Raw genomic sequence first — 18603 nt, 5'->3', positions numbered from 1 at the left:
GGAAGCTTGACTTTTTGTTTACTTCTGAGAGTAGGTTGCTGCTCGCATATTTGAGTGAAAAATCATAAACCTTCTTGATGTTACTTTTAACAAAGATTTGTTTTTTTTATTGTTGAGATAATGTATAGAGGGGTTACAGTTACATTAATTCACGTGCATTGATGCTCCTCATATTTTTGTCCCCCTTTTCCCCCCAACCCCGTCTCTATCATCTTTTTCCTTTATTTAATTAATTTATGTTTATTGTAATTAATAGAAGGGTTACATTATATTCACCCAAATCATCTTTTTTTTTCTTTTCAAATTTTTTTTATTGTAATTAGTAAAAGGGTTACATGATATTTGCCAGATAGAAGGTGCATTAATTCACATACATTGATACCCTTTCACATGTCTTGGTACCCATTTCCCTCCCCCCCCACACCCCCCACACGTCTTGGTTTTCCCCCCTTCCCTATCAAATTTCAAATATCCAAATACAAATAAATTCAATATATCAGATAACAAAGTGAGATACTATACCAATATGAGATAACCAAGGGACAGCAAAGGAGATGAGAGACAACATAGTACATTAAGGACAACAATCATTCATTATATGGCTTTTGTTTCAATATCCTGGAGGTCCTTTCAATTAGCTTTTAACAAGGATATTTTTATATTCTTGAATATGTTACAAGAATAAATACAATGGTTATGATTACTTGTGAATAAAAATATGTATTTTGATATTTAAAGTTCATTTTTATGATTATTCTAAAGAGATGAAAATAGTATTACTAAATAATTAGCATATTAAGACAAATTAAAAATAAGATAAGTTTTGGAAAACCTTCTGTTTCCCATCCCTGTCTAGCCATCTAAGACTGTGAAATCACTTGGTATGTGACAAGACAATACTTCTTATTGGCTGTTCATAGCTTTCTGCCAGTTCAATAATTTTATATGGACTGTAATGATATTAAAATATATATAAATGGTCCTTGGTAAGAAAATGTCTCCCTGCATTAAGAGAAATTTTAAAACTTGATAGGCCTCTTAGGGAAAATTTTTGAGTAATGTTTACATTATACAGAATAGATAATAATTCAAATTTAGTTACATGCAAAATATTTTAAATTTCTACAATGACTCAATGTATTGGTTAACAGCACTGCATTCTTTTAGTAAATGGATTGATATATGGCTAGTTACACCATAAAGGGAACTAGTAATAAGAATAGGTACAGGCACAACATTTTTGTTTAAATCTTTCCTCCCAACTCTGAAACTTAACTATCAAGAGTATAATGATTATTTGAACTCAGAACTAACATTTCTTTGCTGTGTTGGGAAGGATTGTGTGAAGTATAGGAGTTACAAGGAATGTGCCAGCTTCAACCCACTCTTAGTAGTAACTATAAAGTTGGGGGTGGAGGAGGGAGAGTATGCCAAAACAAGAGAGAGGTAACATTGTTCAATAAAAAATGTGCTCAAGGCCTCGAGTTTGGCCTAGTGGTAGAGTGCTTGCCTAGCATGCACTAAGATTTGGATTCAATTCCTCGGTACCAAAAACATTGAAAGAAGCTGGAAGTGGTGCTGTGGCTCTAGTGGTAGAGCACTAGCCTTGAGAAATCCCTAAACACTTTTAGGCACTGAGTTCAAGCCCCAGGACTGGCAAAAAAAAAAAAAAAAGAATAAAATAAAAGAGAAAGAAAGAAATATGCTTGTTACTTACTTATGCAACTGAATATGACTCCTCTGTACATTCCCTTCACGATAAAATAAAATTAAACTTTTACAAAAGTAAATATGGCCGAGGGCGTGGCTTTCTGGTAGAGTGCTTGCCTAGCATGCCTGAAGCCCTGGGTTCGATTCCTCAGTAGTTCATGTACAGAAAAAGCCAGCAGTGGCGCTATAGCATAAGTGGTAGAGCATTAGCCTTCCAAAAACCCAAGCCCTGAGTTAAAGCAGGGCGGGGTAGGGGGACGAAGGGGGGAAAAGGAGGAAGTAACTAAAAGACAGGTTTGTTAATGCCAGTGACTGAAATCTAAGGATAGTGGTTCAAAGCTTGTCCTGGCAGAAAGTCTGTGAAACTCATCTCCAATTAACCATCAAAAAGCTGGAAATGGAATTTGTGGCTCAAAGGATAGAGTACTGGCCTTGAGCACAAATGCTCAGGGGTTGTGTTCAGGTCCTGAGTTCAAACCCCAAGACAAGGAAGACTACTACTACTAACAACAACAATAATAACAACAATAATAACAATGATAATAATAATAATAATAATAATAATAATAGACAAGCTACAAGAGCCCAAATTTTAGAAAGGGCAAAAAGTAACTTTTAAACAAAATGGGTTAATTCATGAGAACCAAGAATAAAAAATATCAACTGGATGTTTAAATCCAACAGAAAAGTTGAAGTTGTTCAAATAAATTTTCAAAGCTGACCTTCATATTTAAACTAAAGATTCACAGAATGAAACAGCTGAGTCGTATTCAAACTGTTGCCCTGATCACTGAGCAGAATCTGGTATCTATTAAATCCCACATGAATGCAAGACCTATTTCTATAGACATCAATTATACAAATATTATTTCCATTAATTAAAACTAATTAGATGAAAGGCCAATTTACTTGTATTAAAGTATTAAAAACCAAGTCATCAATATTTAGTACTTTCACCATGTGTGTACCTTTCTTAAGTTCCAAATTATATATTGGAATTAATTTTAAATCCATCAATAATTAAAATGATTCACATTTTAGTACTTTCATTTATAATTGTCAAATTTCTTTAATAAAAATGATATTGGCATGTTACAGCAAAGTTTGTTTTTTGTGAAAGTATAAATTTAATTTCCTTACCAAATAGGTCTTTGTTCTTAAACTATGGAATACTTTTTTAGTTACATCATTCAAACTACAATGTAGTTTATATTTACAATTTATTTAGTTCTAATTTATTCAAATAAAGTCCAAGATACCTTGTCATGTGACTTCATTGATTTTATACTTTGGGACTGGAATTAAAAAGAAATTAGGGAATGTCTTTTCTTTATTGTTCCTTCCTTCCTTCCTTCCTTCCTTCCTTCCTTCCTTCCTTCCTTCCTTCCTTTCTTTCCTCTTCTCTTTTCTCTCTCTCTCTCTCTCTCTCTCTCTCTCTCTCTCTCTCTCTCTCTCTCTCTCTCTCTCTCTCTCTCTTTTCCGCTCTCTTTATGTCAATATTAGAGCTTGAACTCAGAACCTGGGTGCACTCCCTCTGTTTACTTTTTGCCCAAGGATTGTGCTTTACTGCTTGAACTATAGCTCCACTCTGACTTTTATTTATTTAATTATTTTTTGCCAGTCTTGGGCTTGAGCTCAGGGCCTGAGCACTGTCCTTGAACTTTCTCAAGACCAGAACTCTAACACTTGAGCCTCAGCACCACTTTCAGCTTTTTTTCTATGTGTGTGGTATCAGGGAATCGAACCTGGGCCTTCGTGCATGCTAGGTAAGCACACTACCACTAGGCCAAACTCCCCTACCCTTCAATCTGACTTCTTGGTGGTTAACTGGAAATAAGAACTTCATGATCTTTCCTACCCTGCCTGGGCTGGTTTTGAACCAAGATTCTCAGATCTCTGCTACCTGAATAGCTAGGGTTTACAAAGTGTAAGCTACTGGTACCTGATTTCTTTTAACTAAATTAAAAATCACTCACACGGACACTTTCTTCTGTTTAAACTGTTTAAATTCTTGAGTATTTTGCCTTATAAAACCATGAAAATTAAATTATCTGGTCAACTTCATCTTTGTAGTTAATTGAGTGGGACTATTAACTAACATTGAAATTATGTATTACAGAGTATCCACAGCAAAAGAGGTGTATTTTATATAAAGCAACTTCACACAGAGACATTGTTTTCTTTAAAGAATCAAGAGTCAGGCATAGTGACACAGGCATGAAATCCCAAATCTTGGGCAGCTGAAGTAGGAGGAGCATGTGCCTGAGTTACATAGTGAGGCCCTGTCTTAAAAACAACAACAAAAAAAGAGGAGGGGGGCGGGTCAGGAGTGTAGTCTAGTGTGCATGAAGCCCTGGGTTCGATTCCCCAGTACCACATACACAGAAAAAGCCAGCAGTGGAGCTGTGGTTCAAGTGGCAGAGCGCTAGCCTCGAGCAAAAAGTGTCCAAGGACAGTGTCTAGGCCCCGTGTTCAAGACCCAGGACCATGTACATTTTCGAGAACAAATTTTTCTTTCATTCGCAGGCCTTTCACTATGTGGGTTCGGGCATCATTTGTAAAAAGCTGAACATGTTTTCATAGATAATCACTAACTTTTCCTTATAATTGTTTTCACCTTGTTTATATATTACATGTCATATAACTTCTCTCAAATTGTTAGGGTCAGTAAACAAAAATAATTCCTTCAATTATAACAAATTAAGTGAAAAAGTTCAATCAATTTCAATATTGTGTGTTTGAAAGGACAAGAAATAGTCTTACAACACCCTTGTTCCTTAAAAACACCTAAAATAAAATCATTTCACATATATTTCTATGCAATATACTGTTGTTATATAAGATATATTATAAAATATTATATTATAAAATATAATTGTTTCAACTAATGTTTCATTATTAATGATTTTTAAAATCTGTTGCTTCAACGTATTTCTATGAAGCCTACTTTAAAAAAAGCCTGCAATTTAAATTTTATTTTGAAGTCCGATGACAAAGTTTTGGAAAAAGACATAAAATTACATTTTGTTGATTGTCTACTTGTACCATTTACTGTGTTACATTCTTTAAGTAAGGCATCCATTAAATAGATCATGCTAATACCTTTAAAAAGGTAATGTTCTAGGCATGCATAGTAATAAATTTTCTTTTAAAATAACTTGTACTGTTCTCTTTCTGTTAAGATCATAGAAAAAACTCGAAAGACACACACACACACACACACACACACACACACACAAATAGGAGAGCTAAAGATCCATTTGCATAAAGGTATGAAAAAATCCCCTCTCTTTCATTTTAAGCATTTGAGCAATTGGACAATGCATAAATCCTAATTAACAAAAACACACCATAAAACTGCCTTTCAAATAACAAATTGTTTTAAAGTGAACATCCTAAAAAAGACATGCATTGTCTTTTTCTAGTACAGAAATTTCTTAATCTGCAATGATTTCTGTGATACTTAACTCGTTCCTCAGAAAACGGATTTCTTTGTCACACTGCTTGCCAAGTATTTTGAACTGACACTAGCACTGACTAATGACAGTTTTGGAATGTGCTGTTCTCAGTAGAACGGAGGTCCATACAGACCTAGAAGTATCCTGGGGTCCAGCTTCTGTCCATCCAGTGGGCTGGTGCCATATAACAGTGAGTGATGTTCAGAATGAATAAGCTGTATTTCCTCCAGGCTGGCTTTTCGACCTTGAATTCGCTGAAAGAAAACAACAGAAACCTACAGTCTCCACTGACAATATTTAGAACAAAATGAGACCTCAAGTAACATTTAAGATGATTAATAATGGGCTAAGTTTCATCAAGCAGGAATGTGACACTGATTTCCTTGGTAAAGTACCATAATAATACATGAAAAACGAGTGTATGTGATGTTCAGATCCAATGGGATTGCTTATTCCTAAACAGGCAATTTCACAGAAAAAAACATAAATCTATAACAAAGAAAGTATTACTTGACTCTTGGAAAACTCACAGTTGCAAAGCAGACTACAGCTTTTCTAATAAATGAGTTTGTTGTGATCTTATTCTATACTTGCCTGAAGAGGTTGTAACAAATTACTTCTTTTTCATTAATGCACAGTATAATTGAATATATTAGATTATCACAACTATGCAAATTCAATCATCTGTGTGCTTCTCATCGTGGCATTACTCTGAACTGATGGTTCCCAAAGCATATCCCCTGGGATCCATAACAGTTTGGGATCTGTTTTTCAACCCAATGGGGGTAAGGTCAGTACATAAATTTGGAGTAAATATTTAGAAACTTTCATGGCTGTTGGATAGATATTTTGCAAACGTTTTCTATTAATTTAGTGAAATCGTGTATGTCTTCGATTTTAATTTTGATTTGTAGTATTTCATTTTAAATATATTTTAATACAAGTGTGAATCTGTGACAGATTGGAAACTAAGCAGAGACAAAAATCACTGGGCAACTAGAGACAGTTGCAGACACTCTAGAATCGGTCTTTTTTTCCTTTTCTCGCTTTCTCTTTCTTTTTCTTTTTAATACATACGGGAGGCTGACTTGCACTGCACCCAACAAAGAGTGGTCCTTCCTTCTAGACAGAATTCTGTGGGAATTAAACCTCCATTAGCCATCATATGAAGTAGTTTTCCTAGCCACATTTCTCAGCACATATGTGAGTCCATTATATACACAACAGGCAACTTTTGGAAATTGCTGCATTTCTCCCAAACTACATATTTCCCTTAATGAACTTATCACCACAAGTCAGGTGATGTTTAAAGTAGAGAACTGTAATCAACTTCAAATTCAAAGGTTAACAATTTCCTCCCAGGGTCCTGATCAAGGATCTACCAGTTGACTTGAAAACATTCCTATCTCTGGACCAGGACATATCCAGATTCAGCCTCCCACTTACAAGGTGATGGGGCAGCCTGCAGACTGTTAAATGTTCTGTGGTTCACTGAGGGGGCATTTGGGAAAGCTCCGATATGCAGACACTCAGGCCTTACTGGACCGGAGGCAGAGTTGTGCTTGTCACTAAAATAAATGATCAGCTCACAGTGAGTGAGGAATAGAGGCTGTCTAAAGAGCAAACAAGGGAGTGATATAAAGTGGAATCTTAAGATTGTACATAAACATACAACTACCTGTGGAATTTTCTTTGCTATTGTGTGCATGTATTCTATTTTGACATGATTACTCAGCATTGTGTAATCTGATTTAAATTTACAGAAAAAAATATGTTTTAAAGAAATTACACTCAAGTAGATAAGATGAGAATTTTTATGCTGAGGACCGAAGTAAATGCAAAGATAGCTCTGTGGTCAGTTGTTATTCTAATCAATAAACAAATATTGTACTCGATGTTTTACACATAGCCATGAAACATGGTAAGCTTTATAAATACCAGAACAACCAAAGAAGTAAAATGGCAATAGAGAATAAAATGAGTGGGAAAAGTCAACAGAGAAATTTTAAATACAAGATTTCAGTGGATGGAAGACTCCAGAGATACTAATGGTAACTCCATGTTTGAGCCATCTCTAAAGTTGGAAAGAACAGACCACCAGAAAGCAGACTGTGATACACAGCCCTAAGACTGTGTAATCATTAACACCACAAAATAGAAGGGATTTTTAGATCTCATTTGTATGTTTCCATATCATCCTCCCCCCGCTGTTATTACATATTCCAATGATGTAAAACATTGATAATCTAAAACAATGGCAATTCTGTAGTTAATCATCTGAGCCTTGTTTAGACTCCAGTGTCATCATCATCTTGAATTTCTCACCCCTCTCTGTTGATAATAGGATTTATTTTCCAGGTCTAAATTGAAGTTTGTTTTTTTTTAACCAGTAGTGATAAATATTTGTTTTAGTCACTAGTCATGTAAATTTACATATGATGTGCTTCCAGGCTTGTATTTTCTGTATTCTCCCACAATCCCATAGCATTCTAGCTGAATGATCCATCACATATTTGAACAAAGATTTATTGTAATAGACAGTAGCTCAAGCACTGGCGAATCTTGAGAGGACACCTGCTGAACTCACTCATCTTCATGTGGAACATCCCAGCAAAATGTCTACTTTTTTGAGGGGGGAAGCAGAGAGGGTAGTATTGGGGTTTGAACTCAGAACCTTCTATTACTGAGCAGACTCTCTACCACCTAAAAAATACTCTAGCTCTTTTTACTTTAGTTATTTTTCAAATAAGGTTTCAGGTATTTTGCTCAGCGTGGCTCATACTGTGATCCCCCTACTTAAATAGGATGACAGGCCCAACTTTTTGATAAGATGAAATCTCACTAACAGTTTTGCCTGAGGCAGACTCAGACTTTGATCCTACTACCTCCCCAGTAGATGAGCTTACAAGTTTGCCCCATGATGCAAGCACTTTCTTTTATTTCTGCAGATGATCAAAGAGCAAACTCCACCAAGAGAGTGTATGTTTCCATGGAAAGGGAGTAATGAAAGCTCAGTAGGTACAACATTCTCACCTACAGAAAAGCTTAGAAGAAAGCATACTCTGAGATTTGTATTCCACAGAGCCACTACTAAGGGAACCTGGTGGTTAACTAAGCTAAGAATTCTGACATTTTAACTCCCTTCTTTCCTTCCTTCCTTCCTTTCTCCCTTCCTTCCCTCCTCCTTCCCTAACTCTCTCTCTCTCTCTCTCTCTCTCTCTCTCTCTCTCTCTCTCTCTCTCTCTCTCTCTCTCTCTCTCTCTCTCTCTCTCTCTCTCTCTCTCTCTCTCTCTCTCTCCCCACCTCTCCCTCCACAGGCTATTCCATAGTTCAATTCTGCTACTTTTTCATCAGCTGCTTTCAATCTGTCTCCTTCAACTTTGCTCTAATATGGAGACCTCTAGTAGTTCCCATTTTTTATTTTGTCATTCATTTGCTTGTGCTCAAATATAGATATTCTCATTTCATTCCTTCTCCTATTTTCTATTTCCTGTGTACTTTTAATTCCTTCATTTCTTTCTCAAGATGCTTTTTGCAGTCAAAGGTCAGAAACATAATGAGTCATGAAATAGAGTAAAGTGCTCTGATAATCTTAATTTAGTGATCCACTGGTTTCCGTTCTCAGAGATACTTAAGTCTGCCAGATGTCTATGTAGAGTTATCTATGGTGTGCTGACCAAAATGATTTTTGAGAATTCTGAGCATGCTGGAACACCCAATATTTTAAAAGGAGGAAGTTCATCTGGGGCATTCTTGATTGAGATACAAACATAGATCTTGAATAGTTTACCAGTATGGGCCTCAGAACAAAAACTTATAGCTCTGCCTATCTCTTTTTAATAAAGAAGCCTTGTGAGATAGGGATTGTGTTCTCTGTGATTCATTCCCTGTGACTTGGGTTCAGTGTCTTTCCTGGGAATAGAAAGGAGCTAAGGCTCAACTCATGCTCACTCTACTTAGAAATATGATTGCAGTCAGTTCAGACTCCCAAACAGTTTCTATTCAGGATAAAAGTTTGAATCAAGTCATTAAAAATTACCATATCATTGAGTCTTACAACACACCACGAATCTTTCCTGAAGAATAGTCTCTCTGAAATAAAGCCGTTAATGCAACCTGATTATAGAAGGAATGTTCTGAACATGATCTACAAAGTCATACTGTGACAGCATAAAATGCAGCCTACCCACACCCACCCACACACAGAGCACACACACGGTATACATTCATTTTTTTTTTCTTCCAGGGAGCAAGGAAAAAAAGGAAAGCGTTCTACTCCTTCCCCTCCTGTGTTCAAAGCCTGGATTGAGGCCAGTGTCCTAATCAGTTCTCATTGGCCCTGGAGGAATCAGAACCTTTTGTAAAATATAATAAAGGGCATAAAATCATGATAAAATGCATGAAAAAGCAGTGCCTTTGGTTAGGGAACTAGAAATAATTTAGCAGAACAGATGGATTGCGTTGGTTTGGTATTACTGAGGACATGAAAGGGCTCATTTTGTGGCAGTTCCAAAGTAAGAGAAAATGTCCAACTTAAATTTGTCAATTCAAAGTACCTGACTCCACTGGGGAGACTCCATTTTCTTTAATCATTTTCAAAGTACTGACATATTCAGCAAGAATTTCTACTGAAATACCTCATTTTCTAAAAATATTTCATCCACTGTCCCCGATCATAGAAAATACATTTTCATTTTTTTCTCTCCAGAAATCCACAGAACCACAAATATTTAGTTTATTTCTTAATGACTATAAATGACATATTAGTGTTGACATTACCTGGTATTATAAATATCATATTTAATATTTAATGAGTCAAGTCATGGCCTGTTGAACGTTCCTGATATATTGATTTCCCACTCTTAAACAGATACTGTACAACAAAATCATGTCTCATATGCTTCAATGGTTTAGTTGAATATCACATGAAAGATGCTTTCCGACTATTCTCCCCATAACTTCCTTTCCTAGGGATGGAAAATGACTTAGCACCTTCTCCCTGGCAGCCTTATCTCCGAACTCTCCTTGCTGAACCATCTCCCTTTCCCTTACCATTGAATGCATACACCCCATATCCTTAGAAGAGAACATCAGCCCGAGGTCACATCCCGTGCTGATGCTCCTGATGAACACAGAAGCTGTTGAAAACTTGAAAGTCTTCAGTGAAAACAGCATTGCTCACCCACCTCGCCTCTGTCTCGCGCTGCTTCCATCTGCCTCCTAATGACTTGATTCTTCCTGCCTAATGTTTAAACACTTGTAAGAGGAGTGCTCCATTTTCCCTTCAGCCATGCTGATAGAGACTTTCGGTGCCCTTCCCAGGCTTCATTCCCAAATAAAGCCAGTTGGTGTGTTGCGTTCCCTTTCTGCCTTTTCTTTTTTCTGATACCTTCATGACTCCATTTCCTTATACCTATACTTACCTCTTCTGAAAATTATCCTCATAAAGTAAAGAAAACGAAGGAAAGAAGTAAGGAAGCAGGTAGAAAGACTAGCACACTTTTGATTCTTTCTGTTAGTCACTTGGAAAGAAAGGCACTGCGTGTTAGAAGTCTTGAATTTTAGTGTGAATTCTTGCCCAAACATAGCATGCCTAAAGCTAAGTATAAGACATGACTATAGATCTTTAGGGCAACAACTTATTTTGAAGTTTGCTTTTTAGAATTAAGTGATAAGATTCTATGGTTTAAAACAAAACTAATGAAAAAGTTGAATATACTTTGCTTTGATTCATAAATTTTCCTTAGACAAATATACTTGCAGTGATATATTCCTATGATTAAAGCAAGAGAAATTTCAAAAGAAGCCAGCTCTACCTTGAAGCACATTTATTCAAAGAGTAATCACAACTGAAAATTGAGTCCTTTTTCCAGAGTTAATAGTCCTATCTTATGACATCTAAAGCACACACACACACACACACACACACACACACACATACACACACAACACACACACACTCTGCTGGTACTGGAGCTTGGGCTCAAGGCCTGGATGCTGTCCCTGACCTTCTTTTTTTTTTTTTAATCAAGGCTAGCACCTTACCAATTGAATTACATTTTTCAATTTTTTCTAAATAGTTTGTGAGAGACTTATAGACTATCCTGGCCAGGCTGGCTTTGAACAGTGATCCTCAGATCTCAGCCACCTGAGTGGCTAGGATTACAGGCATAAGCCACCAGCACCCACCTATGTTTCTAAATTCATAAATACCTTTGTGTTTGGTACCCCTATGTTTTTCTATATGTTTGTTTTGTAGTTCTGGGGGTTAAACTCAGCTTGTACAAGGAAAGAGCTCTCCCACTGCACTATGTGGACAACCTGCCCTTTGAATTAACACCACCTCTGTCTCACTTCTGTCACTCTTCCATTTCCATCTGTTTGACCTAGTTGCCTGTTTCCCTCTACCTGTTTTCCTCTATGTTAACAGTTTTAGCTTTTATTGAAGTAGACCTTAATGTGAAATCTGTTTTGGTATGCTTCCTGGGTCCAGAGCATCTAATTAATTCTGCCTGGGCTGAGCACCAGATGGTTAAAGCCATCTAACAGATTTTAACCACCAGTCTAGGTGAGAAACCACATGCAGGTGAGTTCAAGACTTCCACTGCTGTGAACATCATTTGGAACGATGGTATAATTAAAATAATATGGGGAGCTCTTTCTTGTCTTCAAAATATTATATACCTTCCACCTGTCTTAATTAATATTACTTACTCACTCCCTATGATTTATTTTAAAATAGCTCAAGAGCATTTTTCTAAAACATTTCAGAAAACTAGCAAATCCCATTCAATACTAAAGATTCTGGAGAAATAATGATAAATATAATGTATAGTATAATATATAATAATGTTTTCTATAATATAATATATAAAAATAAAATATTTATATTATGTATAATAATAAATTATACATAATATAAAATGTATACATGTCTATGTATAATATGAAATATATAAAAGCACATAACATATACTATACTACATATTTTAAGACTTTTCTTTTTTTTTTTTGCTGGAGCTCAGGGCCTGAGCACTGTCCTTGGACTTTCTCAAGCCTAGAGTTCTACCACTTGAGCCTCTCTCAGCACCACCTCTGGCTTTTTTCTATGTATGTGGTACCAAGGAATCAAACCTGGGTCTTCATGCATGCTAGGCAAGCACTCAACCACTAGGCCAAACTCCCGGCCCATTTTTAAGACTTTTCTTTCCATTGATTTTGTGTGTGTGTATGCCAGTCCAGTCCTGAGGCTTTTACTCCTGGCTTGGGTCCTGTCCCTAAGATTTTTGTTGTTGTTGTTCAAGACTATTACTCTACCACTTAAGCCACAGTTCTATTTCTGGGTTTTTGGTGATTAATTGGAGATCAGAGTCTCATAGACTTTTATGTTCAGACTGGTTAAAAATGAGGATCCTCAAAGCTCAGTCCCCTAACTGACTGGGACTATAGGTCTCAGTCACGAGCATCCAGATTTCTTGATTTGAAATGATTATGTTTATCAGGGGTACAAAAGCCATCCCTTAATTGAGCTACTTAATTTTCAAAATTTTATGCAATTGAATTTCTTGTCTTCTACATATTTTTTAAATTGTGAAAACTATTTTAATGGATTGGTTTAATATAATATTATATATATATATATATATATATATATATATATATGGTGGGTCATGGGGCTTGAACTCGTCCTGGGTATTGTCCCAGGGCTCTTCAGCTCAAGGCTACAGCCCTACCCTTGAGCCAAGCCCTACTCCCCATTTTCTAGAGGTTAATTGGAGATAAGAGTCTCAGGTCCTTTTGTGCCTGAGCTTGCTTTGAACCTTGATCCTCAGATCTCAGCTTCTTGAGTAGCTAGAATTACAGGCGTGAGCTACCACACTCAGTTTAATGTATTAATAGTTTTAATAGAGTAATCATGTACACAACTAATCTTTTCTCAATAGATATTTTATGTTACTTAAACAATATAATTTTAAATGACTAAAAGATATATAACTTCATTTTTATGAAAATGCCTTACTGTTACCTCTTAAGAAATATTCTATAATTTTCAAATGGACTCAGAAGAGCTATCTCTTATTTCCTGTGGTTGTATTAGTTTCTTTGTAATAGAATTTTGAAAGTTCTAAACCACCTGAGTTTGACTATAAGCTGCAGTCAATTTTGATGACCTTCTCTGCCTGGGCCCACTTACTGAAAAATACAAATATCTCAGAGCAATAGTGCCTGTACCCTGGTTTTCCCATCACATCTAAACAATTTGCACACACAGCTCCCCCATACCACAACATCCTTATAACAATTTACAGGACTTCTTGAGTTTCTTACTGCCTTGTGGTTAGAGTCTAAGACACAAACACATTTTTTAAAGTTTTTGTGCAAAATCAAACAAAACGGTAAGCTGTTATGTGCTGCCATCTAGTTAGACTACTCCATAAAACAAATGTTTAATTGAATTTCCATGAACTGGCAGAATTCAACACTCTGCAGTCTTGATGTCAAAAAACCTGTGCATTCCAAAAGTGCTTCTCCATGAATTAATCAATTTCCTTATGTGAATTTGGAAAAGGAATTTTTATGTCACTTGAGAGTTGCAGGGAAATACTCTGGCCCCGAGCTATGGGGCATCTTAGGACCTTATGCTAAACTTTCTCTCCACTTTTCTCATTAGAACTGCTGAGAAATCCCAGAAGGGCCAACAGTAGCTTGGTTTCATGTCCCAGAATTGTTTGGTAATTACTTTGTGTTGGCTCTTGAATAAAAGAGTTAAAACATTTCAGCACAGTATGTTGCTTAAGGTTTTTAACTTAAGAATTAAGCGAAACAAAGTTATTCAATATTAGTCACAAAGAGGCAATGCAAATTCCACATAATGTGTAATCCAACAAAAGCATTCTAAAATGTTATTATTTCCCCCAAACAAATGTGAGAGCAAGCAAATGTCTGTGGGTGGCTTGGTGGGGCTGGAGTCAGGAGCACTTCTGGAAAAAACAACTGCAAGTGCATTTCTCACAGATGATGGGTCCATTTTGGTGTGTGTTTCTGTGTCAATCTGTCTGTCTATGTACTGGAAAGTGCACTCTGTCTTTCCTCAGGAGCCCCTATCCACACACTTTGCAAACCAGGCTAGGTAAAGACATAGCTTATTTCTGAAGAGGACTCCAAATGACCCTTTCCAGGTCTAATTCTCATGGTGACCAGAAAGCTGCTGGTTTGCTTTTTTTGTTTGCGAGAAAATCACTAACCAAACTATGAATGATTCAATAGGGAGAAAATGTAAATGGTATTGGTATGCAGGACTATGTTCAATGCTTTTAATACAATGTCATGTTATGCCAAAAGGAGTTAACCCCTGTAATCTAATATAATAAGGACTAAAGTTTTCTCTGGCTGCTAATCAGGAATAGCAGGGAGGGCACTTTATGCTACATCTTACAAACTAAGAACAAGGTGTCTACCAAGTCATTCTAAGGCATTATGGGCAAAGGGTGTTATAGCTCAAAGAAACGTGGCTATTCTTATTTCATACAGCAAATATCCTGCCTAATCCTTACATTTACACATGAGAAAATTGACCATCACCAAAGCTAAATGATTTGGCAGAAACACACAGATACCTAATGAAACAATAAGATTAATTCTATATTAGAACAATTACCTATGAAATAATACATTTTGATTAGCTAGACACTTTGCTAAATGAATCAACAGAATATAAAATTTTGATTTGTGAATCAGTCTGTTATTTTGAAATGACAGACCCTATCTATCATTTTCAAAATACCATCTCCAGTTATTTTACTGTTATTTCATCATTATAAAATTGACAGCTGCATTGGCTAAGGAAAGCTGACTTTTATCTTTGTGATTCAGAACTAAAAATTTCTTATCTTTTGCCCCAGGGAAATTCTAGCCCTAATATCCAAACGGAACTTGAGTAAAGACAGAAGGGAGGAATGTTGTTCAATGCAAAATCTGAGAAACTTTCTCCTTCACACTCCTCTTTCCCCTAATTCTCCAATGGCTCCAATTCTTGCAGAGTTTGGAAAATTTACAAAAATATTAGATCACTTGAATATTAAACCTTGGTAAAGATTGTGTGACTTCTGAGTAGCTCGTTTGGAATGATTTTGTTATCTCTTTTATTTTTTCCCCTTATTCTTCTGGGTAAAATAAATGGAGAAAAGAAAACTGGTCATAAAAAACACTCCTTTTGTTTCCATGTTTTATCTTTCTTTTGCCTATTATTTTATTTTGTATGGAACTAAATGTCTCAAGATAATACATACTTAGTTAATGACTTCCAGTTTCCACTTTGAATATTCCTAAAATTGCCAGAGACAAAAGGATATTAAATTCCTAGGTTTGAAAAAAAGTTTTAAGTTGCAATATCACCAACTCAAAGGACAACCAAATCATATAGACAACAATTTCTTCATTTGAGAAAATAAACACACCTCCTGAGTTGCCATCAAGCTATGCTAGATTCCCTTTGTGTTACTGTGTCACTTTAATCTCCATTGAGAGCTAATCCACTGTTTAGAGCTCTATGTTAATTTAGTAAGTGTTAGTTTGAGGATTCTTCATTCATCCATGAAGCTATTGACTTGCTTGCTTCATTTTCATAATCCCGGTCTTCCTCTGACACATCACCATATTGTTGATACCACATCAATCAGTGCTATGTGACTTGAATAATCTGATTTGAAATTATACAAGACTAAAAACAAACTAATGTAACAGCGTGAACCATTCTGCAGTCCTTTTATCTGTATACTTTGCTCCTCTAGCAAATGGTGTTCCTTTGGAAAATCAGGAAGACCACACCACTAGCCAGTGTGGAGTGGTTGATTGCAAGCCAGCAGAGACATAACCATGGGGGAAAAATGTAAGCATTATTGTCTTAGCTGGAAACAGCAGCAACAACAACAAAAAAGGCTTAGCAGGAAAACAAATCAGATCCAAATAGGAGTCAAGAAGGATCTCATGAGTAAATTAATTTTGCCTATTGAGATCAGTGTACCATGAATAAGTTTCCATGCCTGTATTTTACCTATACCATGTAGGACTTTTTAGAAGAGGGAATAGTCTGGATTCTAAATTCTCTTGTCTAAAAATGCAGATTCTCTAAAGGTAATTTTATCATTCACCAGAGACGTGGGGGGTCGATGGCTCATTCTTTTAATCCTAGCTATTCTGGAAGCTGAGATCTGATGATTGTAGTATGAAGCCAGCAGGAGCAGAAAAATCCGTGGAACTTTTATCTCCAATTAATCAGGAAAAGATTGAAATAGAGCCATGACTTCAGTGGTAGAGTGCTAGCCTTGAAAACAAAGAGGACCAGGGACAGTGCCAAGGCCCTGAATTCACTACCCAAGACTGGGGGGAGAAAAAAGATTCACAAGAGAAAGAAAGTCATCTGACATGTAAAATGGATGGGCACTGGAACATTATGATTGAAGTGTCTTCACTAAGGAAGGAAGCAAGAAATAACAAGCTCATTTTTACCATCACATTTGGGTGCTTAGATAGAGAATATATTTAATCAAACTTAGATTTTTAAGCATTAAATAAATGTTGATAATTACATCAACTTGTGAAGTTAAGTTGGTACAAGGTGCTTTGGTTTAGTCATTCACAATCTTAACTGCTGAATGGCCCAGAAAACATCACTCCTGAGGTTTAAAAACAACGATACCTCCATAGGTGAAAATCTATAAATAAAATATTTATTCTTGCAAATGAACAACGAATAGCTTTTGCATCTTCAATAATTTTCATAATATACTGCGAAAGATCATAGTGAGCTAATTCTTCGCATGATCAAATACAGGCAAGTGCACTTGACCTCAGGATGGTTCTGTCTGCTTCAACAACTTAATTTCAACCAAAACTCTATAAAGACGTCATGTGGCCTTAGTGTTTCTATGTTAACATGCTCTAACTAAAATAGTATTCCTTTCATTTTTCCCCCAGCAATTGAGAACTGCGGTAATTTTTTTCTTAATCTACACGAGACAATGGTCTAATCACAATGTCAATCTGTGAAAATAGGGCTGGACCTTGTCAATCTGTGAAAATTGAACTTCAGTTAGGGGTATGTAATTAGAATGATACAGACCCAGTAAAGTGATTGAAAATTAATACATTAAAATGAAAAGAGAAAAGATAGGGAAGGTACACAAATTTGGGAAGTGTTTTAGATCCCATGCAGAATGTTAGTGGATTTTAGGTAACAAAGGATGTGTATAGTAAATAAATAGCTGCTAACTGTCTCATATTTTGTAAATTTGACGTGAGTTCTTCAAACTGAGTTCACATTTGTAGAGCCAAAAGAAGCATAATTTTCTTTATGGATATGAGACTCACTAGCAAGGTACAAAGTCTAAAGAAATATTAAGTCTAAAGAAATATTGACAAAATAAAAATGTTCAAACCTCTACCCTAAACTTTAAAACTTATTAGTAAACAGTCACTTCAATGAAAAAAAGAGACTTCTCTTAGTAACTGGATAGTTCATCTTGTAAATGTATTCATTTACATGGGGCCAAATTGCCAAATATCTGAATTCAAAACTGTATTGAGAAAGAAAGTCATTGGTCCTTAGCACTTTGCAAAGTTAACTCTCAAATAATTAACTCAGTAAATGTTGCCTATTTGCAAATAAGAATGCCATCACAGGCAAAATAGGAAAGCCACAACTGAACATTCACATCTGGCTCTGCTCTGTCCATTCACCTTGAGTACCTACTGTGTGTCCAACCTAGAGTCAGCTGGTAAGTCCTGTGCTCTTTGTGTCTATGAGGGAACATCAATCACTCTGTTTGCACTATCTGGGTTAACATTTTTCTACTACTACTGAAATGAATACTGACCTCTTTATATGATTTATTTAAGTAAGTCAAAGAGTGTGGCCAATTCAGGATTACCTCACATTTATTTAGCAGCCCCGTTTCTTGTAGCCGTGACCAGATGCTCTGTATCCTTCCAGCATGCTCAGGGTGGGTGGTGGAATTGCCACAAATGCACTGGTGTTTCAGCATCAGGGGATCGTAGGCAATTCCTTCAAGACAAAGGAAGCACATCCCAAGATTGAGTAAGAACACAATTTAGTCAAGATACTCACTCCAAAAAGCCATTCTTTTCAAAGGAACATTCTCAGCAAGAGAAATGATCTGTATCACAGTTATCAGGTCCACATCAGAGCTATCTAGTCACATGCATCTTCATCTGTAGGTCAAATCCACCAGTTCACAGCATGACCAGCCCCTACACTTTAGTTTCCTAAATCATTGAGAATATACAAGGTGACATTTAAAGAAATCTCATATACATGTATAAACATACATACAAATAATATTACTACATAGAATAATTATGCACTGTTGCTTGGCAAATAATTTGGTAGACTTAAGTTTTCTTGTCAAAGCTGCAA

The 18603-nt window shown here is 36.1% G+C and overlaps 1 protein-coding gene across 1 annotated transcript in view; it reads right to left on the bottom strand.

Annotated features, from left to right (window-relative positions):
- Positions 1–18603, bottom strand: part of LOC150063041 (histone deacetylase 9-like) — a 37241-nt gene that overhangs the window by 6467 nt on the left and 12171 nt on the right. Inside the window, exons 2-3 of the mRNA XM_090333625.1 lie at positions 18098–18231; positions 5302–5422 (exon numbers count right to left, since the gene is read on the bottom strand). Coding sequence (XP_090189751.1) covers positions 5302–5422; positions 18098–18231 — 255 coding nt within the window. The remainder of the gene's footprint in view (positions 1–5301; positions 5423–18097; positions 18232–18603) is intronic.

Source organism: Megascapheus bottae, chromosome 5 (assembly GCF_031878675.1).
Source record: "Megascapheus bottae isolate mThoBot1 chromosome 5, mThoBot2.hap1, whole genome shotgun sequence".
NCBI classification, from domain to species: Eukaryota; Metazoa; Chordata; class Mammalia; order Rodentia; family Geomyidae; genus Megascapheus; species Megascapheus bottae.
The sequence above is the reverse complement of the archived record's forward strand: the minus strand, read 5'-3'. Positions and strand labels throughout refer to the sequence as shown.